General features: G+C 41.8%; 1 protein-coding gene across 1 annotated transcript in view; it reads left to right on the forward strand.

Annotated features, from left to right (window-relative positions):
- slc36a1 (solute carrier family 36 member 1) overlaps nt 1-26555 on the forward strand; it is a 122354-nt gene that overhangs the window by 66447 nt on the left and 29352 nt on the right. Inside the window, exon 10 of the mRNA XM_034182312.1 lies at nt 157-323. Within this exon, the coding sequence (XP_034038203.1) occupies nt 157-323 (167 nt within the window). The remainder of the gene's footprint in view (nt 1-156; nt 324-26555) is intronic.

Below are 26555 nucleotides of genomic sequence, written 5' to 3' on the forward strand. Positions count from 1 at the left end.
CATTAATCTGGACACTTCTCATCTGCAAAGCAAAAGAGTAATTGTAAGATATTTTCTTCTAGCTCCAGAAATACTTTGTTCATGCTTCTGCACACATAAAGTGGTCTTGTTGGTCAGTTGTCCTGTTAGTTTGTCATGTTGTCTGCCGTTCTGCAGGTTCTTCCTCTGGAAAATAAGATGCAGAGGCCTCAGAGTTTCACCATGGTTCTGTATTTGGGCATGGGCCTGGTCACCTTCCTCTACCTCAGCCTCGGTACCATCGGCTACATATGCTTTGGAGCTCAAATACAAGGGAGCATCACGCTCAACCTGCCCAACTGTTGGTAGGATGCCATTACCTTATACCCCGTAGAATACGGTCACACTGACTCGACACTGGACTCTGACTCCAACGGTCACACTGACATCTAAAAAAACGAAAAAGTCTGCAGCTGCTTTAGCGTGTCAGGGTTAACACAGTGCTGTTTTCACAAGCAGTCAGTTAGAAATTTGTTCCATTTCATCCAGTAGGAAGATCGTTACTTCCTCGGGGTTCTCACCAGAAATTTTTAGTATAGCGGCAACTATCACCCGAAGCGGCACACAACGCTTCCACTCGGGGTCCTGTCTGACCGTGTGTCCTGAAGTCCTAAGATAACAATGAAAAACTATTAGATTAGATAGAACTTTATTATTATTAAGTACTGTTTTTAGTACTGTTTCTGTTCTGACTCTGTGCTAAATTGTTGATTAGTGAATGACACACAGTATACATGTTATTATTAAGTACTGTTTTTAGTACTGTTTCTGTTCTGACTCTGTGCTAAATTGTTGATTAGTGAATGACACACAGTATACATGTTATTATTAAGTACTGTTTTTAGTACTGTTTCTGTTCTGACTCTGTGCTAAATTGTTGATTAGTGAATGACACACAGTATACATGTTACGAATGTGAAAGAATGTGAACTTATTTGAAAGAAAAAAGAATATACAGAAAAGAAATTTAAAATGTGGGAGTGTTACACATTTCCCCTGCATACTTTTCAATTCGAAAAGTTTGAATTCCCAAGTCACAGTATAACCAGGCTGGGGTCATTCACTTCAAAGTGTGAATTGTGATTCAAATTTTGACACCCCTCTATATTGGCTGAAAAAGAAAAGGTCCAGCTTTCCTCCCTGAAAAATGTAAGTGCTAATGATTAACTTGCAGCGCAAGAAATAACAAAATTTGATACTGAAACCAATTTACACAGGACTAAAGCAATTATTATGCCTTCCTTCTTGCAAAAAAGAATGGAAGAATGGAATGGAAAGAGACTAACAGGCTGTGTTGATTAAGTTTCTCACAGTGGGAGGCGGCTGCTGTTTTTACCGTGACTGTTCAGAATGAACAGTTATCACTTAAAACCGAGTCATCATAACATGATATCACACTTATGTAAACTTTGCAATTACTCTGTGACTCCGTTCGTAACGTTAACAGATGCATTCCATTCAAGCACGCTGGGGCATTTTCCTCGAAGAAACGCTGCCGGACACACTCGGAAGTGTTAGCTCATTTGATAAGTCACTCGGTGCGACATGTCCTTTAAAACATGGAAGAATGGAAATAATGTGTGCCGCTATCCAGCACCAAAATCTCAGAGAATGAAAGTGTGTGTCTCTCTCCATGAAGAATTTCGATTTCCATTCTGCCGTTCACTGTCACAGGGCCTGTTGTTAGCCTGCGATCTGGTCGATCCCGTGGCACAGCATCGATCGGTTTGCTTATGCACTTCCCTGGGTGCTGGTGTGCTCCCTCCCCGAACAGACCGCCGATCGCAGCACCCCGCACGGGCTGAAGTTACTGCTAAGATGAAACAAAAAAATGGAGATATCATCCTCTGATCATTGGGCTTCATGTAACGCTTGTGTTTTGTCATGGTTTGTGTCGTCTGGATGTAAACAGGATAAAATGAAGAGCTGAAGTTGTTTATGTGAAACTTCCCCACAACACGGGTTTGTGTACTGTCAGTTTCCCACAAAGTCTCGCGCTAAAACATTGTGAGATGACACCAAAGTATAGCAGCACTGGATGGCAGTATAATGGCACAGTGCCGTTATTCCATTGTTTGGGGAGAACCCTGCTCCTAGTTAGCACCTGGCAAAAAAAAAAAAAAAAAAAATATAGCACCTAGGAATGCACATCACCTGATTTTTCACTAATTAAGCATGTTCCAGATGTTTCTGATGCTACAAAATAATTCTTCCGATTCTGTAGCTGTCGTAAAATCAGTGCTTTTAGAATCTATTAATAAATGTCCGTTGTTGCACTGTTGATGGAAAGTGAAGAAAAAAAAGTCACATCAAGAACTTCCTCAGAATTCACTCAATTTGTTTTGTCCAATTCAAAGTGTTATTTTCCTTTTACAAAGACAGATGGGTGACGTCAGAAATGATCATCTCTCACTAATCCCAACACTTTCTTTTTGAGTCCTTCATTGTAAAAATGCCAAATTTCCTGCACTGTGCTGAAGTTTTTAATCAGTTTTGAGTATGAGGTTATAAATTGTGATCTGAAATCTAATCTGGTCGTTAGTTTCTGTTCATAGAATTTGCTGTCTGCAGACTCTCAGCACAGAGCCACGGGACGTTAATAAATGTCCACATTCCACACAACATGTGAAGTGTCTGTTCAGTGAAGCTGCAAACTGAAACCTGATAATCACCAGCATCGACATTAAACACATCGCCGACTTTCTCCTTGTTCTCTCTTTAAAAGACTTGCTTCTTTTTGATTAAATGTTCCCACTGCACAGAACAGACGTATGTCTGATCTGTGATTTTGTCTTGACCTGTCTTTTCCTTTATCTTTCATCGCTCTCTCCATGACACCCCCCCCCCCCCGCCGCCTCGACAGGACGTACCAGACTGTGAAGCTTCTCTACTGTTTTGGTATTTTCATTACCTTCGCTCTGCAGTTCTACGTTCCAGCGAGATCCCCCCCCCCCCCCCCCCCCCCCCCCCCCCCCCCCCCCCCCCCAGGCCTGTGGATCTGCTGCTTCGAGCCCTGCTAGTCCTCTTCACCTGTAAGTATAAATGGCTTCACATGATTTTATGTAATGTTGCTCAAGTAGTTTTCAATTCACCCCAGTGGATCCAGTGAAATGTGGAAAAGAAAATTCTGGACTCTGAATTTGACAGCTGAATCATCCCAAAACTGGCTGTTGGTATTTTTTAAAAAGCAATTTGAAAAATGTATTTTTATTCAAATGGTTTCAGTTTGACTTGTCTAAAGCTGGAAAAAGCCTGTTGATGGTTCCCAGCGTCAGACCTGCTCTGGTGTTCCATCTGATGCAGCTCCGTACAGAACAGTTCTGTAGATTTCCTGCTTTTCAGACCCCGGCATCTGTGGCATTCATACTTCTTTCCTTTGTGCTGCAAAGGTTTCAAAGTCCTGTACAGCTCGAGTTTCTCTTTAGGTTCATTCACACAAAAACATGCAGCTGTGACACTTTTTTTTCTTTTAATGAGACACAATGATGAGCGACTGCAACCTCAGCAACAGATGACTTGTTTGATGCACCACATGTTGCAGCTTATTCTTTTACACGAGTTTGTCTTCAAACCTCATAGAGCGATAAATCTGCAAACAGTTTCCACACGTTTGTGGACAGAACAGCTTCCCGTAGCTTCAGGTAGCTTTAGCCTCATTTTTATATTTTAGAGGATAATTTCACCCCAACGGTAGGCTTTCGAATGCTAATGACTAATTTGCATGCATTTTAAAATGTCAGCAGAATGATCGTGTTTACTTTAATTCCACTCACAATTGTTTAATTACTGCACGTGCAACTCAAATTACCACTGTAACACATGCTGGTTATAATAAGAAGAATAAGGTTCACGTGATTTATAGTGGCTGAATGTTTCCGTAAACCTGGGGTTGTGATGATACACTGAACTCACAAGAGTACACCATACACGATACTGGGTTCATGAAAACAAGACAAGATTTTAACACTGTTTATAACAAAACGTCAGTGATGAAGTGTATGAGTAGAAAAATTGCCTTTTTCTAAGTTTTACTTGATCTTTGACCTTTGACCAAAATGCCTAATCACCTCTAGATATCAGTCCACCAGGTTTTATTGGTCTAGGACCTTGGTGATTGAGATATATAAAAAAGGTGTTTTTCAGACCATGTTTTCTTTGACCTCTGACATTTAACCAAACTACTCCAAAATCTAATCTCCTCTAGATATCAATTCAAGTAACATTCCTGCCAGGTTTCATTCATTTAGGTGTCTTGTTGACAGAGATGTACAAAAAAGGTGTTTTTCAGACCATGTCGTCATTGAACTTTGACCAAACTAGTAGGTGCATATCCAAGTAATATTCTCACCAGGTTTCTTTCAGCTAGGTGTCTTAGTGATTTGAAATATACAAACAAGGTGTTTCTCAGTCCATGGTTTCCTTGTCCTTGACCTTTGACCAAACTAGTCCAAAATCTAATCACCTCGAGATGCCTATTCAAGTAGTATTTAAACCAGGTTTGAAGGAAGTCCTTCCAGTTGTTTTTGAGTTATCTTGGCCACTGTTCAAGAAGTCACTTATTCATATTCTTTGTCTTCAGAAACCAGTTTAATACAGTCAGGTCCATAAGTGGACCTGGACATGGACAGCAACACAGTTTTTGCTTCTAACAGATGTCCTGGGCAGTGGCTGATGGAGCGTTACACGCACACATCTTATCCGATGACACAAACCTGGTGCTGCATTTCAGCGCACGTCTGGTCATTTCTGCTTCCTCTGTGTCACTTTGCCACTGGCCTGTTCTGGACAGCTAGCATGTGCCGTCAAGATGTTGACAGAAACAGCAGAGGACGCGGGAACATCGCGTGAACGTCTTCTTTATCCTCGAGCACATAGACTCAAAGGTGGCACCCCGCTGCAGTCACCTTTGAATCCAGGCGGTCTGACTCTGTTGTGCTTTTTGGTGTTGATGACACAGTGTGTATTGTTGTAATAACGGCTTAACCTTTCCTCAGTCCCATAGCATTGAGTTTATTCCAGGATTCTGGGCTCTTAAAATCAATTTGTTGACACTTGAATCCATTTGCCAGATCTAAGGTGCCATGAGAGATATCTTAAAGATAAGACATTTATTTTGAAGCCATGCCTTTATAGATCCGGAAGGGCACACATCTCGCACCATTTTTGCATTAAATTGAAAAATGTCCCTTCTGTGTCTGCAGCTTTAGGGCCACGGGTGCTACCTATCTTGCCAGTGTCTCAAAATTATGACTGCCACCGATTCAATAAGGCAGGTGCACATTGTAGGTGGCCTTGCGGCTTTTCATTTGTCTCTGTAACATATGGGGAGAACTGCCACCAGGCCAGAAATATTTTGTGAATAACGTAGATGAAAAATACAGCCAAATATCCAATTATTTGGAACTTAGTACAGTAGTGTTCAGAATAATAGTAGTGCTAATGTGACTAAAAAGATTAATCCAGGTTTTGAGTATATTTCTTATTGTTACATGAGAAACAAGGTACCAGTAGATTCAGTAGATTCTCACAAATCCAACAAGACCAAGCATTCATGATATGCACACTCTTAAGGCTATGAAATTGGGCTATTATTAAAAAAAATAGAAAAAGGGGGTGTTCACAATAATAGTAGTGTGGCATTCAGTCAGTGAGTTCGTCAGTTTTGTGGAACAAACAGGTGTGAATCAGGTGTCCCCTATGTAAGGATGAAGCCAGCACCTGTTGAACATGCTTTTCTCTTTGAAAGCCTGAGGAAAATGGGACGTTCAAGACATTGTTCAGAAGAACAGCATAGTTTGATTAAAAAGTTGATTGGAGAGGGGAAAACTTATACGCAGGTCACATAGCACTGCTATTATTCTGAACACTACTGTATTGAATATCATACTGATGATCACCTGACAGCAGCACGACATTAGAGCCCCCTGCTGTCCGCTTCAATTAAAGTCAACATTCAGAGCTTTTAACAGAAAACGTCAGAATCTGACTTCTACTCCACAGATTTGGACTAGTATCATCATTAAAAACAGTGTGACATTAGTTTTCACCTCTGCACCGTGTGCGTCTTTTTCACCAAACGATCTTATCATTTGCATGTTCTTTCACTATAAAAGCTTCTTTTCAGTAACTTCTTTTCCACACCAGTGAGCTTTGCTGCTAAAGACAAAGTCTCATTAAAAAGCACTTTCAGGAAGACACTACAGTGAAACCTGGTGGTGGTGGGGGGGGGGGGGGGTGTGTGTGGGGGGGTCGATAACATAAAAGACTGAAAATAAAATAAAAGCTGGTGTGAAATATTTGGATGCTCATATTTCTTCACGATTAATTTTGAGGTAATATGTAGCATTCCCATTCACACGCTGTGTACATGGTGCACAAAAATGAGCATGCACTCAACATTATAATGCTGTTTGTGCACAGCAGAGCAGCTGACAAGTTGTGTATGGTGGTGCACAGAGCACAGGCAGCAAATTAAGGAACAGAAAACAGTGAAACAGAGAGAAAATGACTATAGAGACAAATCCATTTTTCAGAGCTGAGAACAAAGAAAATGGTGCAAAAAATGGGTAATTTTTATTTATTTTAGTTTTTGTGGCATGGCAGTTGTTCGTTTGTCTGCTCAGTCATTTACAAGCTGTCTTATCCTGTGCTGTTCAGTTATAAATGTGACATTTCTCCACCTACTTGTGTAAACCTGTTAATGACATACTCTTTTATTGCGGTGTGTAGGAGAACGCTCTATCTCAAAATCACAAAGCTGATTGTGGAGTGCAGTGTTAGTGCCTGCCACTAGGGGGAGTGGAGAGTGGTGGAAGTCATGCTTGAGAATTAGCGTAATTCTAATGATGAGAAATCAGAGAAAATCATCATTTTGGTGAGTTTACACCCTAACCCCAATTTTTCATGACCATTTGGTACATATACCCACAATTATGTATTGATCTGTGGTTTATGGGTTTGCTCTAAATTTATCATGAAATTACAAGATTTAAACGTTTGGGGATTCTGTAACATGTAATGAACACTGGCTGTGTTGAGTGAATCAGATCCTCATGTGATTTATAATACAGTGTTTTTATGAACATGAAAATTGAAAACAAACTTCATTTTCTTAAATTTTAAAGATTTTTTTCTTTCTTTCTCTGAATCCACCTCATCTTTGAATGTTAGCCTCTGACCCCAAACCCTCAAACCCACAGTTCACTTTGTGAGTCAGTCGAGCTATAAGAAGCACAGTCGGTGTAGTCGGACTCAGCCTGAGGACTTCCGTCTTTAGCGTAGACCTTGTATGTGGTAGCCAAGGTCAGCTTCACCCTCCAGCCCCATCTTCTCTCACTTCTTTCTTTCTGTTCCCAGCTTGTTGCACTCGTACCTATTAACAGGGTTAATGCAGCCATGTCCAGCTCTGATATTTTGGCTTCTAATGGACACAGATAAGGACAGGTGAACATCCTGTTTTGGGCCACGTTGACACGTTTTAACATGCAAAATGACTATAAAAGACTGGCCCATGGAGAGGCTTATGCAGCCCTGTTGCTAATGCCACTGTTGGTTGCATAATTTAATTTAGTTACTTTGTCTGTATTATTATGTCATCCAAACGTGAGTTTCAGGATTCATATGTAGGTTCAAGTGACATTTTAAAAAGCTCTTGTTTTGTAAATTAAAATGCAGACATCTGTTTGATCCTAGAGTTAATTCCGTGTTTATGTGTATCCGCGAGAACAAAGCCTGGAAACGATGCTGTGATCGTGAAGCGTGAGTCACTCACTTCAGGGTTACAGCATCGTGGAAGAGTCACATTTTGGTCCTTGTATTGATAACTGGTGTGGAAAAATGAGACAGAGCTCCTCTCATCCAGATGCTGAAGTTTCCTTTGAGTCTGATTCTGTTGATCAGTGTGTCTGGTTGTTTTTCGGCCTCTGTTGTACCTCATCACAAACTCTGTCTGTTGACTCTGTCTTCAGGATCATGTTGCTGCTTTTTGAAGATGATGTCATTCTGACGGTCTGATCTTTAGGACGTGGCCCCTCCCCCGTGCACGCCAGTCATCACAGATGTAACAATATTTATTAGACGATTGGCCAGAATATAACTACCATGACCAACAGTAATGTACTGTAAATGTGTGTTTTGAGAGTTTGCAGTATGAGAGTTGTGCACAAGGTGGAACAGATCTATCACCATCTGGCACTAGTTATTTGTGATAAATTTTTCATTTGTATTGAAGTCAGATATTTTATTGAAATATGTGGTGGGATGGGCCTTCTGATGAACGTAATAGTGGCCGCGCTTGTGCATCTGCCTACACCTCTTTAAGCAGAATTTTGCACAGAATGTTCAGGGGATTCCGACACACGATTACAGTACTTTGTTTATTACTGGAAAATCACTACACGGTTTCCCCCTATCAGTCGGCGTGATTACAGTAGGACACCCGCCTCATGAAAGTGATCCACCGGGAATTCTCACGTCTTTTTGAGAGCTGGTTTACATTCTGATCCTCAGTTGTAGGAGTGAACTTTGGGTAGTGAAAGGGAAAATAAAATCGTTGGCTACAAAGCTGTCATTTTAACATCCCTCCTCTATGGCTTGGAAATCTGGACCACCTACAGGCGCCACTGAAAAACCCTCAAGAAGTACCATCAGCACTGTCTGCGCCACATTCTAGGTATTAGCTGGATAAAACGTCAGACCAACAACAGTGTTGAGGAAGCCGACTGCAGAAACATAGAGCCCATGATAATCCAAAACCAACTCCGCTGGACAGGGCATGTCATCAGAATGGATGTAACGCACCTCCCCAAGCAAATTCTCTATGGTGAGCTCAGTTTTGGAGCAAGATCAATAGGAGGGCAGAGGAAACATTTTAAAGACAATCTTTAGGCCACTCTGAAAGCTTGTAATATAAGCGCAGACAACTGGGAACAGCTTGCCTCGGATCGGTCGCGATGGAGAAGAGCAACCCATGAGGGGTTCACCTCCTTCGAGCTTTCAAGACGACGCAGGCAAGAGGACAAGCGACAAAATCGCAAGGAGCGTGGAAAGACAACTTCTTCAACCACCTCCTCATTCATCTGTTCAGTGTGCCAGCGACCTTGCACCTCCTGTATTGGCCTCATGAGCCACCATATGGTGCACAAGTAATCTCAGCCCTACTGCTCTTACACAATCTTACTTGCTCACGAGGGATTCCCGATGATTTTGTGGACTGTGCGGTGGTTCTCCTAACAGTTTTGTTTTAGCTCACCGCTATTTATCGAAGCTAATGTTTTCATTATCGGATTAGCTTTTCAGATAACTTTGAAAAACCGTCGTTGGACCAATTATCTTCCGATAAATTTTGGTCCGATGCTTATCTGTTAAATGTTTTGTAGCAAATCTACAGTTCTATTCTCTGCAAACAGAGGAGAGCTGGTTTCAGGAGAAACCGCTCTATCCTCTGCAGTCAGAGGAGAACTGGACACAGAAGAAAACAAGAAAAAAAGAATTCTTTTGACACCATATTAACTTGCCGGCAATATCATCCATGTCATCCAGAGGCATACAGTTTTAACGTATGGTTAAAAATTTAATCAAAATAATTTCGGACATGTTATTTAAATTAACGTTACGTCTGAAGTTTTATAAAGTCGAAATATCAGCTATATGTTTTGGTTTTAAAGTACTGCACTAATTTTGAAGTTTTTATTATGGACATGCTGTGTGTGCAGTGCATTATGGGTAAGTTCATGGCAGGAGAAACGTATTTGAGACGCTCTGATCAGGCTCAACACGGACAACAGCATTAAACTCTTTGTATATTATGCCTAAAACTCTCGTGAATATGTTCTCTGGGTTTATAGATGTTGTTATTGTGTTTGTTTTATGTAAAAATGCCAGAAGAAGCTCAGGTTGCTTCTCCATTATTTTCAATTGGAATCATTGCAATCAATTCCTGTGTGCTCTTTAACATCGTGCTTTGTCCTTTACAACACTGTTTGTCCTCTTTGTTCCAGAGTAATATATATAAGATGTCTGAAATTCGGTTTGCATTTATTTCCACGCAGATTAAACATGGCAGACACTGATTATTTATTTGGAATATTGTTTTTCGCAAGTTTTCATGGTATTGAGATATCCCATAATCCTTTACGTGCCAGAGAGTTGTTGCAGCCTCTTGCTGCAGCTGATGAAATATACTCAACAAAAATATAAACGCAACACTTTTGGTTTTGCTCCCATTTTGTATGAGATGAACTCAAAGATCTAAAACCTTTTCCACATGTACAATATCACCATTTCCCTCAAATATTGTTCACAAACCAGTCTAAATCTGTGATAGTGAGCACTTCTCCTTTGCTGAGATAATCCATCCCACCTCACAGGTGTGCCATACCAAGATGCTGATTAGACACCATGATTAGTGCACAGGTGTGCCTTAGACTGCCCACAATAAAAGGCCACTCTGAAAGGTGCACTTTTATCACACAGCACAATGCCACAGATGTCGCAAGATTTGAGGGAGCGTGCAATTGGCATGCTGACAGCAGGAATGTCAACCAGAGCTGTTGCTCGTGTATTGAATGTTCATGTCTCTACCATAAGCCGTCTCCAAAGGCGTTTCAGAGAATTTGGCAGTACATCCAACCAGCCTCACAACCGCAGACCACGTGTAACCACACCAGCCCAGGACCTCCACATCCAGCATGTTCACCTCCAAGATTGTCTGAGACCAGCCACTCGGACAGCTGCTGGAACAATCGGTTTGCATAACCAAAGAATTTCTGCACAAACTGTCAGAAACCGTCTCAGGGAAGCTCATCTGCATGCTCGTCGTCCTCATCGGGGTCTCGACCTGACTCCAGTTCGTCATCGTAACCGACCTGAGTGGGCAAATGCTCACATTCGCTGGCGTTTGGCACGTTGGAGAGGTGTTCTCTTCACGGATGATGCGAAGGAGATGTGTTGCACTGCATGAGGCAAATGGTGGTCACACCAGATACTGACTGGTATCCCCCCCAATAAAACAAAACTGCACCTTTCAGAGTGGCCTTTTATTGTGGGCAGTCTACGGCACACCTGTGCACTAATCATGGTGTCTAATCAGCATCTTGGTATGGCACACCTGTGAGGTGGGATGGATTATCTCAGCAAAGGAGAAGTGCTCACTATCAGATTTAGACTGGTTTGTGAACAATATTTGAGGGAAATGGTGATACTGTGTATGTGGAAAATGTTTTAGATCTTTGAGTTCATCTCATACAAAATGGGAGCAAAACCAAAAGTGTTGCGTTTATATTTTTGTTGAGTATAAAAATGTACATTTTGGTTGTATAATGTTCATTTACAATTGTCGTCGTGTGTCTTCTTTTTGTGCTGTTTAAACCGCAGCAACTCTCTGGCGCGCAAAGGATTATGGGTTAGGGTCTGAGTGTCTGGGTGCCAGTAGATGGTAGTGTTCTATGCATTTTGACCCCAGTTATATCAGACAGTTGTCTAATCACAACTTGACTTTTGGCTTTTGCAAATTTTTTTTTTTTTTTTTTACGTATGAATAAAATGGCATATTTTACAAAAGCACATTTATATATAAACCAACAAACACACGTCACATTGAGTCAACCAGTCAGTGTTAGCGGAGGCTTATTTTAGCCATAATCCCTTTGGCATCTGTGTGTGTTTGTTACAAAACTTCAGAATTAGTGCAATATGTAAAATTAAAAGATATGTGTTAATTTTAACTTTGTACAAGTGATAGAATTGTCATTAATGGAGTTATTCTATCTGGATTAATTTGATTTATAAATCAAAAACATAAGTCAAAACTGCTTTATTTTCCAAGACTTCTGCCTCACAGGGGGACTGCTACATGCTGTTAAAGAATATTGACTTTTTTTGCAACCTGGTGGTCAGGCTCCTTCTGCTGTGGTAGAGTTGAGCTTAACACCTTTCAACTGCTTCACTGCTTCAACATACATAACAAACAGGAGCTTCCAGCAGTGGCCAGGGCGTGCAAAGACAGAAGTGGTGACTCATTGTTTGGGTTTCTGATCGTGGTATTAAAACTCAAAATTGGCTTGTTAGTAGCTGAGAGTGTACTGGAGACAGTACTGAAAGTTATCGGTTAGCTGTAGCTTCTGATAAATTTTTGGGTGGTTTATCAGTTTAGCTTTATTAAAGATAACTTTTCAGTTAGCTGATTAGCTGTTATCAAAGCTAACTTTTTGGTTAGCTACAACACAACAGCTAGCAGCTGCTTCCAGCAGACTCTGAGATACCAATGGGAATGTGCTCTGTTTTGTAGACAGTATTGTGGACAGTCAAGGAACTGCAGCTTTTTCTTCTTCCGTTAGGGCTTCATCTGAGGCCACCAAAATTTTACTGCTTGGTTTGTACGAGGTGGTTCTGCTCTTGTAGGACTTTCTTTATAGGGTTTCCAGGTATGTTGCAGGTGGAGGAGAATCCTGGTGCAACCTGGACTCAGCCTGCATAAACATTTGAAGATGGCTTTTGTAACTGCTGGTGTCTCTTCCTGGCACACAAAAAACCTGTTAAAATCTATCGCGGTGTCTTTTCAGGACTTTTGAAGTTCAGAGTTTTCACTTTTTCAGCAAGAGGAACCTTCAGAGCATCTTTATGTGCTCGAAATAGACAAACATCAAACTGGATGATTGGTCGCTTGTTTTCCCGTCTTCTGCTTCAGCCGGCAAGGGGCAGAGTATTGCATTTAAACACCCCTGATCAGAGAACGTTTCCTTTACACTGCTTGAGTTGTTCTGTGTCTGCCCCCCCCCCTTTTTTTTGATCGTCATGTCTTGATTTTCGTCCTGGAGATGCACTTCCTCACTCTGTTGCTTGCTTTCAGCTCTCTTAAAGAAAATGCAGTCATTTCATATTCATGCTTTTAAAAGGGATTGATATGGATTTATTCATGAAAGCTGGCACTGAAGGCTGGGTTAACGCACATTTACACACTTCATCTCTGTGCTCGTGCTCGTTTTGCTCCTCAGGCGTTAATCAAAGGTGCTGTGTGTGCGATTTTCAGTGGCTGTTAAAATGCAATTATGAAGTAGGATGTCTTTGCTTGACACTTAATTCAAACACTTTGTTTGTGTGTTTTTTTGTGCCAAAGTGGATTTATTCCTGTGGGTGTGGTGTAAGCACAGCAGATCTTTTTCAGGACCTCATGGTTGTCACCACAGCCTCTGCTGGTCATACCCGAGACTCTGAGTTGCTGAGCCGAATTTATGGGGGAAACAGTTTTCCAAAATGTGCGTCTCAGACAGTGCATTTAAAGTTGTTTTCTGTACCTCAATCGAGTCAAAATGATCATCACAGTCCAAATTAATTAGGGCGGCGCCGCAAACTGACTTTTTAAATTTAATAAAAACAAAATCCTCAGACTTTTAGGGAAAAGAGTACTGATTGTTATGATTTTTTTCTTATTCTTCATCTTCTTTTTCATTATTTATTTTATTTTTTGCCCACTTTCTAATGATAGCTTTGTTTGGTTCTTTGTCCAGGATGTGCTTTGCCATTTTTTTTTTTTTTGTCCTTGATGTTGGTTCTCCAGTAGGACACTGCAGTTCTGTCCAAGACTGTCTGCACCAAACTTTATTTCTTCTTTAAGGCCCGGTCACATGACACTTAACGAAGGGCTTTCGTTGGCATAACTTTGATTTGATTTTGATTTTCTTTCTTTTAGAGTCCGTACATTACTCAAAGGGAGTAGGATGAAGTAAAACTTATATTTTCTACCCCCTTTCACATGTATTATTTTCGGCTGTGCAGACAAGAATAAATAAAAAGTTTTGAGATCATACATACCTATATAAACACACACCTTGCATTATACATATCAACATATATTTACATAAATACATTACTTCTATACACAAATACCCTTGCATACACCAATACACACACTAGATTCAATGAGATTTGATAATATAACAATTTTAACCCACATACATGTACCCATGGGCACCCAAGCCCATGCATGCATGCACATTTCCCTGTATTCGATTAGACTTGATGATATAATTTTTTATCCACATACATGCACCCATGGGCAACCCACGCCCACGCATGCATGTACGTTTCCCTGTATTCAATATGACTTAATAATATAACAATTTTATCCACTTACGTGCACACATGGGCAACCCGTGTCCATGTGTGCATGCACGTTTCCATGTATTCAACATGACATAATAATATAACAGTTTTTTTATCCACACACATGCACCATGGGCAACCTGTGTCCACGTGTGCATTCATGTTTCCCATACATTCAATATGACCAGATAATATAACAGTTTATATCCACAAACATGCACACCTGTATATATACTGAAAATTATGTTATTCAGTTTCATATTTTTTTAATATTTTAAGTTTTAAATTTCTTTTGAATTGATATAATGTAGTACACACTTTGTTGTCCTCAGTTAGGTTATTCCATAAATCCACCCCATGTCTCGTAAGGCACATTTGTTTCATTGTTGTACGAGCACACTGTTTTTTTAAATTATATTTCCTTCTTAAATTGTAACCTCCCTCTCTTTCACTTAACAATTTTTGGAGGTTATCTGGTAGTAGGTTTTGTTTCACTTTGAAAATTATTTGTAGAGTTTTAAATTCTGCAAGATCTCAAAATTTTAGGATTTTGGATTGTAAAAACAGTGTACTTGTATGATCTCTGAAGCCTGCATTATGGATGATTCTTATTGCCCTTTTCTGTATCTTAAAAAGTGTGTCTACATTACCTTTATATGTATTACCCCATACCTCAATGCCATAACTAATATATGGTAGTATTAATGTGCAATAAATAATATATAAGGAATCTTGATCTAAGAAATGTTTGGCTTTCCCCATTATGGAAATACTTCTGGCCATTTTGGATTGTCTGCTAGCAATGTGGGGTTTCCAGCACATCTTGTGATCGATTATTATTCCTAAAAATCTGGTTTTCCCCAGAACATACTATCGTTGTGTCATCAGCAAAGAGGATAAATTTCAGTTTTTCAGAGATGAGTTGCAAGTCATTAATGTAAATTAGAAAAAGTTTAGGTCCTAAAACGGACCCTTGTGGGCCGTTGAAGAGGAGGTACTGCTGGCCCACCACCACCAGAGGGCGCCCTGCTTGGAGTGCGGGCTCCAAGCACGAGAGGGCGCCAGACCCAGAAGAAGTGACAGCTGTCATTCATCCTCTGTACCAGCTGTCACTCGTTCATCATCATCATCACCATAAAGGCCGGACTGCAGCTCCACCTCCTCGCCGAGAAATCGACTACTGAAGAGGTAATTTCTCTGCTGACACATACGTTGTATAATAATCTGAACTTCTGTTGCAGCCGTTTTCCTGGTGGTTTTCCTTGTCTGTGGGATTGGCGTTTGGTGTGACAGCGACGGCTTCGCCTCACACTCCAAACCAGATAAGTGGTTAACCCGGAGCTGCACGAGTGTGTGATTGGAGGTGGAGGTGCTCCCTCCTAACTGTGTACAGACTGTGGATTACTGAGTGTGCGGAGTCACACTCATTCATCTCGTCTCTGCTTTCTGCCAGCAGTACCAGGGTCGACAGCCGAAGACAGAGGCCACCTGGGGACTCGGGACTTGGCGGCTCCGGTGTTCTTCAGACCGTTGGTGGTGGAAGCCGTGTGGGACGCGGCTTCTCTCTCGTCGGGGGTCTTCTATCTTCGAGCCTGCCCACACGTCACCTGGTGTCAATTGACTTTACAATTTCTGTGTATTTAGTTGTGTATTATCACAACATTAAATTGTTACTTTTTGGCTTATTCATTGTCCGTTCATTTGCGCCCCCTGTTGTGGGTCCATGCTACGACACCTTCCCAACACTCCACAGTGTATCTGTTTGAACAAAGATTTATATTCTCCTATTTGTACATATTGTTGCCTGTTGTTTAAATAAGATTGGAGCCAATTTAGTGCAGTACCTCTTATGCCATTTGTTTCCAATTTACGTAATAATATGTTGTGGTTAATAGTATCAAACGCCTTTTTTAAGTCAATGAAGATCGCCATTGTATGTTTCTTTTTATCAATATTATTTGTTATTTCTTCCACTAAATCAATTAAAGCTAAAGGTGTTGATCTATTTTTTCTGAAGCCATACTGGTTATCGTTTAATATCTTGAACTTTTCAATGTATTGATCTAACGTACTGTATATAGTTTTTCTAAAATTTTTGAGAATTGAGATAACACAGATATAGGTCTATAATTTGAGAATAGATACTTATCTCCACTTTTATATATGGGTGTAATTTTGGCAATCTTCATTTGACTTGGAAACTCTCCATTAATAAATGATAAGTTATAGATATGACTTAGAGGTTTTTCAATTTCATTAATGACTTGCTTAATTATTGTAGTGTCCAACTTATTGCAATCTAATGATTTTTTTGCCTTCAGTTCATTAACAGTGTTTATTATTTCCATTTCATCTGTTGCTGATAGAAAGAATGAATTTGAGTTTGCTTTCATTGGCATCGTTTAACCTTCGCACAGCTTTGTTCCTGCAGCTGGCGCTTCATCAGGATTTTTAAACTGTCAAAAAATTTGAACAGATACCGCTGAAAACCTCAATTCGTCTGTATTTCGTTTTGCTGTAGTTCTTGATGGTTTATTATTGTTTGCTTAGTTTTTGTAATGTTAGCGTTTAGGTTGACTTCGTTTGACCAGCTAAATGTTTTTCACACAGTACAGAAGCCGGTTTGTGAGCACTGTTGTGGAGGAGAGATGCAGCTCCTCTGCGGCGGAGCTGGGGTGTTGGTGTGGGGCTTCTGCCGCTGTGTGTGATGTGGCGAGTGCCGCCGCGGTCATGCGGTGGTGCTGGCCGGCCAGGAAGAATTTGTCGGCCTCCTCCGCCAGCGCATTGCAGTCCGTGATCATGGTGTTCCAGCGCTGCGTGCACCTGAGAAGAGAATTGCTGCCAAAACGTCTGGTCGGAGCTGCAGCATTCTGTCCGTGAACTCTGAAGGGCGTGCTGTCCTCCAGCCCGTGCAGAGAGAAGAGCCTGCTGGCCCTTTCAGTCTGGTAGCTCAAAGGTTTTGAGGAGGTTAGCCTTGATCGCTCCGTATTTGTTCACCGTGGGGGGGGGGGGCTTTGAAGGAGCGAGATCAGCCACATTTCTGTATAGCTGCTGAGTGCCGACATGATCGCTGTGTATTTGTTTGCAGTGGGGGGGCTTTGCAGGAGCACGATCAGCTTCCTTTCTGTGGAGCTGAGGGCTGACACGAAGTAAAGTCCAAAGGTCCTACTCACAGACTGATTGCCAGAGACAGGACATGTCCACAACTCCACGTCCACTCATGGACAGTTTGCGTGAACGTCAGCTGCAGCGCCGTAGTCACAGGAAGAGTGATGAACTATAACAGAAATGAGAGCGCAGACCTGCAGCACTGCAGCACTGCACAAAAAGAAATATAAACTAGAAGGGAAATCAGAGCGCACACAGTCTGGCTGCAGCTCCTCTGTGCTCTCAACTCCTCAAGCTTCTCTGCTGCCCTGCTGCGTGCAACTGACAGACATTCCTGCGTTATTAGATACACCACATATGCAAGTTGAAGTAGGCCTGGTGTGAAAGGGGCTTAATAATATTTTGTGTCATCTGCTGTGATCTCTCAGAGCGAACTGTGCCTCCGTTTGTGCAAACCAGGTGGCAGTTTACAGAAGCGTGACTTTCAAGTGTGGAAAAACGTCCAGCAGCAGCGGACGTTCACGTGTGACCACCTTTGATCCACAGAGGTGTGACATACAGTGAGGAAAATAAGTATTTGAACACCCTGTGATTTTGCAAGTTTTCCCACTTAGAAATCATGGAGGGGTCTGAAATTTTCATCTTAGGTCTTTCCACTGTGAAAGACATAATCCAAAAAAAAATAATATCCGGAAATCAGAATGTATGATTTTTTAAATAATTTATTTGTATGTTACTGCTGCAAATAAGTATTTCAACACCTGTGAAAATCAATGTTAATATTTGGTACAGTGGCCTTTGTTTGCAATTACAGAGGTCAAACGTTTCCTGTAGTTTTTCACCAGATTTGCACACACTGCAGCAGGGATTTTGGCCCATTCCTCCACACAGATCTTCTGTAGATCAGCTAGGTTACTGGGCTGTCGCTGAGAAACACAGAGTTTGAGTTCCCTCCAAAGATTTTCTATTGGGTTTTGGTCTGGAGACTGGCCAGGCCACTCCAGAACCTTGATATGCTTCTTACGGAGCCACTCCTTGGTTATCCTGGCTGTGTGCTGGCTGTGTGCTTCGGGTCATTGTCATGTTGGAAGACCCATCCACGACCCATCTCCAATGCTCTAACTGAGGGAAGGAGGTTGTTCCCCAAAATCTCACAATACATGGCCCCAGTCATCCTCACCTTAAGACAGTGCAGTTGTCCTGTCCCATGTGCAGAAAAACACCCCCAAAGCATGATGCTTCCACCCCCATGCTTCACAGTAGGGACGGTGTTTTTGGGATGGTACTCAGCATTCTTCTTCCTCCAAACATGGCGAGTGGAATTAAGACTAAAAAGTTCTATTTTGGTCTCATCTGACCACATAACTTTCTCCCATGACTCCTCTGGATCATCCAAATGGTCATGGGCAAACTTAAGACGGGCCTGGACGTCTGCTGATTTAAGCAGGGGAACCTTCCATGCCATGCATGATTTTAACCCATGACGTCTTAGTGTATTACCCACAGTAACCTTGGAAACAGTGGTGCCAGCTCTCTTCAGGTCATTGACCAGCTCCTCCCGTGCAGTTCTGGGCTGATTCTTCACCTTTCTTAGTATCATTGATACGCCACAAGGTGGGATCTTGCATGGAGCCCCAGTCTGAGGGAGATTGATTGTCATGTTTAGCTTCTTCCATTTTCTAATAATTGCTCCAACAGTTGATCTTTTTTCACCAAGCTGCTTGGCAATTGTCCCGTAGCCCTTTCCAGCCTTGTGGAGGTCTACAATTTTATCTCTGGTGTCTTTGGACAGCTCTTTGGTCTTAGCCATGTTAGTAGTTGGAGTCTTACTGATTGTGTGGGGTGGACAGGTGTCTTTATGCAGCTAACGACCTCAAATAGGTGCTTCTAATTTGGAATAATAAGTGGAGTGGAGGTGGACTTTTTAGAGGCGAACTAACAGGTCGTTGAGGGCTAGAATTTCTGCTGATTGACAGGTGTTGAAATACTTATTTGCAGCAGTAACATGCAAATAAATTATTTTAAAAATCATACATTGTGATTTCCAGATTTTTGTTGTTTTTTAGATTATGTCTCTCACAGTGGATATGCACCTAAGATAAAAAATTTCAGACCCCTCCATGATTTCTAAGTGGGAGAACTTGCAAAATCGCAGGGTGTTCAAATACTTATTTTCCTCACTGTATAAAAACAGAAAACCCAGTGTGATCGCAAATGGCTGCATTCTTTTTTGAACGTTTGACTCGCTAAATCATGTACGAGGCAGTCCTTTTGTCTTCTCTCTCCCTCCTCGTGCACCCCCCCCCCTGTATGCGCGCATTTTGAGTGTACAGGCAGAATTTAGAGTTTTGGTATTTGAGAGATTTGAGAAATATTTGGCGTGTTTGCAGTGTGTATAATTTTGGTGGAGTATTTAGTGTGTGTGGTTAGTGTGATGGTGTGTGTTTTTTTGTTTTTTTTTGTAAAAATAATGCGTCATGAATGTTTAGCACTTGAGTTTTTTTTTTTTTTTTTTAATTGGAGGAAAATGGAGTACATCAGAGTCTGAACCAGTAAGTGAGGATTCTGATGATGAAGGAGATGATCCCTCTATTGGGTCGGATTACGTGCTTCTGTTTGCAGCTTCTCCAGGATACAGGTGCTAAAGAGCTCTGTCCCAGCACCGAGTCCTGGAATGCAGAGCAGGATGCAGACACACACTGCACCAGCAGTGGCTCCAGGCGCGTTTCGTTTAAAGTGTGGAGATCAGCATTAGCTTTGGTTTCATTTTGTTCCTCTTTTGTCCCTTTTGCGCTCTTGATTTGTAGGCTGTTCAGTGATAATGCTCGCTTGTCCACCTTTTCTCAATGATTTATGACTTTTTTACTTTTTTCCCTTCGTTCAGGAATTGTCGTATGACGTGTGACTGGGCCATTAACTTCATTTCAGCTGATGGTGTGGACTACAGTCTGCAGAGTTTCTGCCACGGTGCAGCCACCGGGCCAGTCGTCACACCGTGCAGGGAGTCAGTGAGTCGTGCGACATTTCACTTGTGAGAGAGACCTCAGTTGACCTGATTGTCTCCAAACTTGGTATTTGCATTATGCATAGTGACCCTGAGAAACCTATTGATTTTTGGAGTCAAATGATCAATGGTAAAGATCACTGAAGCATGCTTTTGTTTAAAAAAAAACAAGAAACTTGTGAGTGCAGTAACTTCTTTCCTAACTTCCTGAATGTCATCAAACTTAGTATGTGTGTTTGACATTGTGACCCTAAGAAGCTTATTGATTTTGGTGTTAAAAGATCAGAGTCCAAAAGTCACTGAATTGTACTTGAAAGTAAAAATGTCACTTCTCCATGGTAAGCTGATCAGCGTTGTGTATGTGCTTGTTGTCAGAAGTATCCCCTGGTAGTTAGTTATGTCTAAGAAGCAGGTTTGCGGATGGAATGTGCTGAAACAGGCCGTGTAAGTCTACGCTGATGTCACTGTTAATTTGATCCTAACTGTGTGAGTGGATCGTGCTCTTTCTTAACTCTTCTCACAGACATTACCGTGCTGTTTTATAAGAAAGTTCATGTGAAATATATTTTTCCAGTGTAACGTGATCAATGGAACGTGTCGGCTGTTAGTTTAGACAACAGTATCTCCACCTGTGCTGGAAACTGATGACTGACTCGACGTGGTGATGAAGTGCTGGAGAGGTGAAGGTCAACCAGAGGTTATGATAACAGGAAGTGTTGTGGAGGAGGCATGTTTTAATGAGTAGTTGAGTGATTTACTGTACGCTGTTAGGCAGATTAGAAAGAATTAATCACTGTGAGTTACTGGAAACATGAACATACTTTATTTATTTTATGTATTTATTTATTTATTTATTTTCTTATTTCCTTGGAGGTCAACTGTTGGCTCAGTTTCTATATAACAGAAAATTTATGCATTACTTTTTTTTATTAATTTAAATGCAAGATTGAATTAAATTTATTGCCCTTAGCAAATATTTGGAAATAAATTATTTTGAAGCAAAGGTTAATATTAATGACCTACACATCTACAAGCCTGTAGGATCTTAATTCAGATTTTAACAAAATTGTCAGTCGTCAGATGTGTTGTTGCAGGTTGAGACACTAAAGCTGCTATCACGCTAACAAATAGCAGTTTGTCTGCTTCCATCCATTTCTATACTCATTTACAAAAAGTCAAAAAGTAGGTTGAATAGAAGAAACTAATATTCCGTGCTTCATTCCAAGTGTGCTCAACCCAGCTCGATTCCAGCTCATGTTACCTGTCCGTGTCCCTGTACAAGACACTTCACCTGCAGTGTCTCAGTCCACCCAGCTGTAAATGAGTGCTGACTTTGACAGAGAAAATGGCCTGAGTTGGACCGGCGGTTCGTCCAGGGGTAGTCATAGACTCTCATTCACTTCAAGCTCTGGAATCTGGAAATACGTACAGGCACCAACAGGCCTCTTGGCCTATATAGGACTTACTTTCTTCTTCTGCTTCTTGACTACAAATCCAGTGTTCAGGTTGAGGTATGTCCACTAACCCTTGGACAAGACACTTCAGAGTGGTACCACTCCATTCAGGAGTAAATGTGTACCAGCTCAACCTGAAGAAGAACCTGCAACAGTTGACAAGTTGTAAGGCGTTTGAACTCCAGGTACTGTTCTGACAACCAGGTCTAGATAGTGTCTGGAGTTGACCTCTTACCAGCAGTTACCAAATCTTGTTGCCACTCTGGATAGATATTTTTGTTGATGGATTTGTGTAAATGACCCTTTGTCTTCACCCTCGGACATTTGTGTTCCTCCACTTTCATGCTAGTCGCGCAATACTCTCTTGCTGTAAATCCTTCAAAAACCTGCAGTATTCACACATGAGTTCTATTGTACATTAGCCTGACTTTGTACTCAGGAGGTGGTTGATTAAAGTCTCCTTAATGCCTCTTCCAGCTAATACAGCATTTTTCTGACCTATAGCCCTCCCGGTAATATCTTGATAAGCTCAGAGTGGCAGCACATGTGGCAGCGAAGCTTTAGACTTTCATCTGCACCACACTATGGAAACCTGACGTAATGGCCGCCCTGATGGACAGCACGACCTGCTAACAGTTTACTCCCTCTTGTTGAGAATGATTGGTATTAGTGCAATTGAGAAGACTGAACCTTTCAGCAGGTGATTCACACGTTCTTGTTGGCCTCATCAGAGAACTGGACTTGTATCATAAAACCATTTCCTTGATCTTGGTATTTTCCCGTTCTCTGATGATCCTGTTTCGCTCTGTGTTGCCTTACTTGGCACACAAAGGCTGATGGCAGGAAGGAGAGCTTTTGTTCTGACGCATTGAAGAAGCCTGTGCTGCCAAATTGTCCCACTTTGAGCTTCGTTCAGCCCTTTGAAGCTGCCTGATGATTCCGGACGCCTCTCTCGGGGAACATCAGTGAGCCTTTTAGCTGCAGCCTGCCGCTCTACTTGCTGTGAAGGCTCATTGCTCTCTTTAGTGCTGACCTGCCCCTTGCCATCTTCCTCCAGCCGCCATCCTCACACCTTTGCCTGCCTTGTTTGATGACTCTGAAAGCTTCAAATTATGTTTGAAGCTCTGCGTTAAGTGGAGAGGTGTTTTTTTTTTCCTGTGCAGAGACAGTTGTTACTCACAGGGAGTGTGTGGCGGTGAACCGCATCTGCCTCTCTTGTCACATTAAAGCTCGGCCTTAATGCCGCTCCAAAGATTCATTGTGACCACGAAGCACTTGGCGGCTGATTTCGGTTCGAAGATTCTTTTGTCCCCGCTGGTAATGGATGGCTAACTACAGAGAAGGAGGAGGATGGCTGGCTTGTCTGCCGTGCTCACTGCGGCAAGACACAGACGATGAATTCTGTTTTTACTCGCATCCACCTGAGCATATTTGTGCACTCGTGGAAGTTTTGGGATTTAAGGTTCTTCCTTGGAGTTCAGCAGGGAGACGAGTGGAGAATCCGATCACCCGTGAGTTGGTGGACGTCCAGGCCTCGACGCTGGAAGAATTTACATTTGAACACACTGGAGAGCTGACCGCAGACGACCATCGAGGACGTACGTGGGAGAGGAGCTCTCACGGTGCAGCTGTGAGTGCAGAGGGGGGACTTTTCTTCACATTTAGGCACTGTTTGGGATTTTAAAAAAGGATGCTTTAGTGGATTATTTATTCAGATGAATCCCACTAAAACTAACAGGTAAGAATTTATATTTACTACATGTATTTTACTCTGCCATCAATGCATTAATGGATGCATTTCGTTGTTTAAGCCGCAGGGTTGAAAACGTGTGAAAAAGCGGCAGCTTTTAGTTCATAAATGACGGTGTATCTAATACCGAGATAAACTGTGACTTTATTTTTTTGTTTATTTCATTTTTCGTGCGTTCTTGTGTTTGTGATCCTGAATTTACCCAGCAGCCCCTGTGGTGCTTAAAGTGAAACTGGTTTGTCAGAAGCCGACAGTGTAATCCGATGTGGCCGCGTCCAAATCACTGCTAATAGTTATCAGTTATCAGTTATCTGTATAAAGATACATTTTTTAGCAGTTTATCAGTTTATCGTCATAAAAGATAACTTTTTTTCAGAATCAGAATCAGAATTTCTTTATTGTCCCATAAAGGGAAATTAATGTTGCAGCAGGAGCACACAAAGGACAAGGTACACAAAGATACAATATCAACAGTGAAAATAAGACCCAATTAAAAGTCTAAAATCAAACAAGGAAGGAAACAAAGGAATAAACTTAATAATAATAACTAACTAAGTAACCTTTATCACTAAGCTTAGTAATAAAAATAAAACATAATAATAAAATAAAATAAAAACAATACCCATACAATGTCAAATATTCAATCCAGAGTCCATGCCAAAAACAAAAAGTATTGCAAAAATGCAATATGTGGATGTGCAAATAAGCAATAGTAGTGCAAAATAAACAACATCAAGGGCTAATTGCCATTGAGTAATGAAATTGCACTAGGAATAAACGAGACCTGAAATCTTTTAGTCCTCCTCATAGGAGCCCTAAAACGACGGCCTGAGGGCAGAAGCTCAAACTCTTTTTTCAGTGGATGATTAGAACAATCCAGAACAGCATTAGCCTTTCTCAGGACCTGTCTGTTATAAATGGACATTACCCCGGCCTGCTGACTGCCTGAGATTTTTCCAGCAGTTTTGACAAGACTGCCAAGATGACTCTTATTTGAACAATTCAAATTTCCAAACCAAGCAACAACACAAAAACTCAATTTTTAGTTATCTGATTAATGGTTATCGAAGCTAACTTTTGGTTAGCTGTGCCCACCACTGGGATTAAACCTTTTTAAAATCAATGAATCAGAGAAAACTGATGTCAGTACTGTAACATGGTTCAAATTTGGTAGGAAACCTCACACAAATAAGAAAGGGGCCATTTTCAGTACTCTTCAGCTAGACAAACAGGAAACCAATGGACTTGATAAACCATCTACTTGTTTCCATGAGAAATTTTCCGTAACATCTGCCAGATGGCAGCATAGACAATGGCAGAAGTTGATAGAGAATCTCATTGACAGCCACACAGCCTTAGAACTGCACTTTTCTGAAAATTATTGAGTAACATTCCAGGAAGAAGTTCAAACACAACATTGGAGGAAGCAGCAAATGACAATTCACTCTGTGGTATTTACACAGCCAGTCATTCCTGAAGACCAAGTAGAAAGTTCCCACGTGAAGGAATGCTGGCTAGTGATATGAATGACCTGTTGCATAACAATAACTGTAAATCACTGTCTCAAAGAAATTCTCATGCCACAGTTGCGCAAATTAGGCTGTCCAGTAGTACGAGGTCTGTTAGAAAACTATCCGACCTTTTTATTTTTTGCAAAAACCACATGGATTTGAATCACGTGTGATTGCATCAGCCAGGCTTGAACCTTCGTGCGCATGCGTGAGTTTTTTCACGCCTGTCGGTTGCGTCATTTGCCTGTGAGCAGGCTTTGAGTGAGCAGTGGTCCACCCCTCTCGTCGGATTTTTATTGCGAATAAAATGTCTGAACGATTTGGAGCTTTGCTGCATCAAATTTTTCCAGAAACTGTGAGAGACCTCCAGGTGAACACCATTCGGAAAATTCAGATGGCTTTCAGGGACGATTTTATGGGGATTACACAGATTAAGGAGTGCTCCAGCTGGTTTAAAGACCGCCCACAGCGTCTGAGAGCATGGCGCACTCCGAGCGCCAATCGACAGGCTGAAACAACCAGATCATTTCCAAAGTAAAGGCTTTGTTGATCCGGGATGTCGTCTGACTTCCACAGAAATGGCAGAACACGTGGACATCAGCACTTTTTCAGCACATTCCACTGTTAACAGGAGTTTTTGTCATGGAAAGAGAAGCGGAGCGATGCGCCACGGAGCCGCTCATGGCGCGGATAAAAGCACCTCCTTGTTGGTCTCACAGGACGGCTTTCAGATGGCTTTCAGACGGCTTTCGGTGGCTTTTCAGTCGTGTGACTATCCGAGAAATTGTGGATGAGCTGGACATGCCAGAACATGTCCTGTGAGGCTTCATCACGGCGTTGCTTTGCGCCATGCTGCTCCGTCCCTACGCGCGAATTTCTCTGTTCCTCTTTCCATGACAAAAACTCCTGTAACAGTGGAATGTGCCGTTCATTTCCAAACTGAACGCTGTGTTGATCCGGGACATCGTCTGACTACCACAGAATGGCAGAAGACGTAGACATCAGCACTTTTTCAGCACATTCCACTATTAACAGGAGTTTTTGTCATGGAAAGAGAAGCGGAGCGATGCGCCACGGAGCGCTCATGGCGCGGACAAAAGCACCTCCTTGTTGGTCTCACAGGATGGCTTTCAGATGGCTTTCAGACGGCTTTCGGTGGCTTTTCAGTCGTGTGATTATCCGAGAAATTGTGGATGAGCTGGACATGCCAGAACATGTCCTGTGAGGCTTCATCACGGCGTTGCTTTGCGCCATGCGGCTCCGTCCCTACGCGCGAATTTTCTCTGTTCCTCTTTCCATGACAAAAACTCCTGTAACAGTGGAATGTGCCGTTCATTTCCAAACTGAACACTGTGTTGATCCGGGACATCGTCTGACTACCACAGAAATTGCAGAAGACGGGACATCAGCACTTTTTCGGCACATTGAGACAGACGTGCGGAGACATTCATGCTTCAGGACGGAGCCGCATGGGGCAAAGCAACGCCGTGATGAAGCCTCACAGGACATGTTCTGGCATGTCCAGCTCATCCACAATTTCTCGGATAGTCACACGACTGAAAAGCCACCGAAAGCCGTCTGAAAGCCATCTGAAAGCCGTCCTGTTGAGA

The sequence above is a fragment of the Thalassophryne amazonica genome, chromosome 11 (genome assembly GCF_902500255.1).
Source record: "Thalassophryne amazonica chromosome 11, fThaAma1.1, whole genome shotgun sequence".
Taxonomy (NCBI): domain Eukaryota; kingdom Metazoa; phylum Chordata; class Actinopteri; order Batrachoidiformes; family Batrachoididae; genus Thalassophryne; species Thalassophryne amazonica.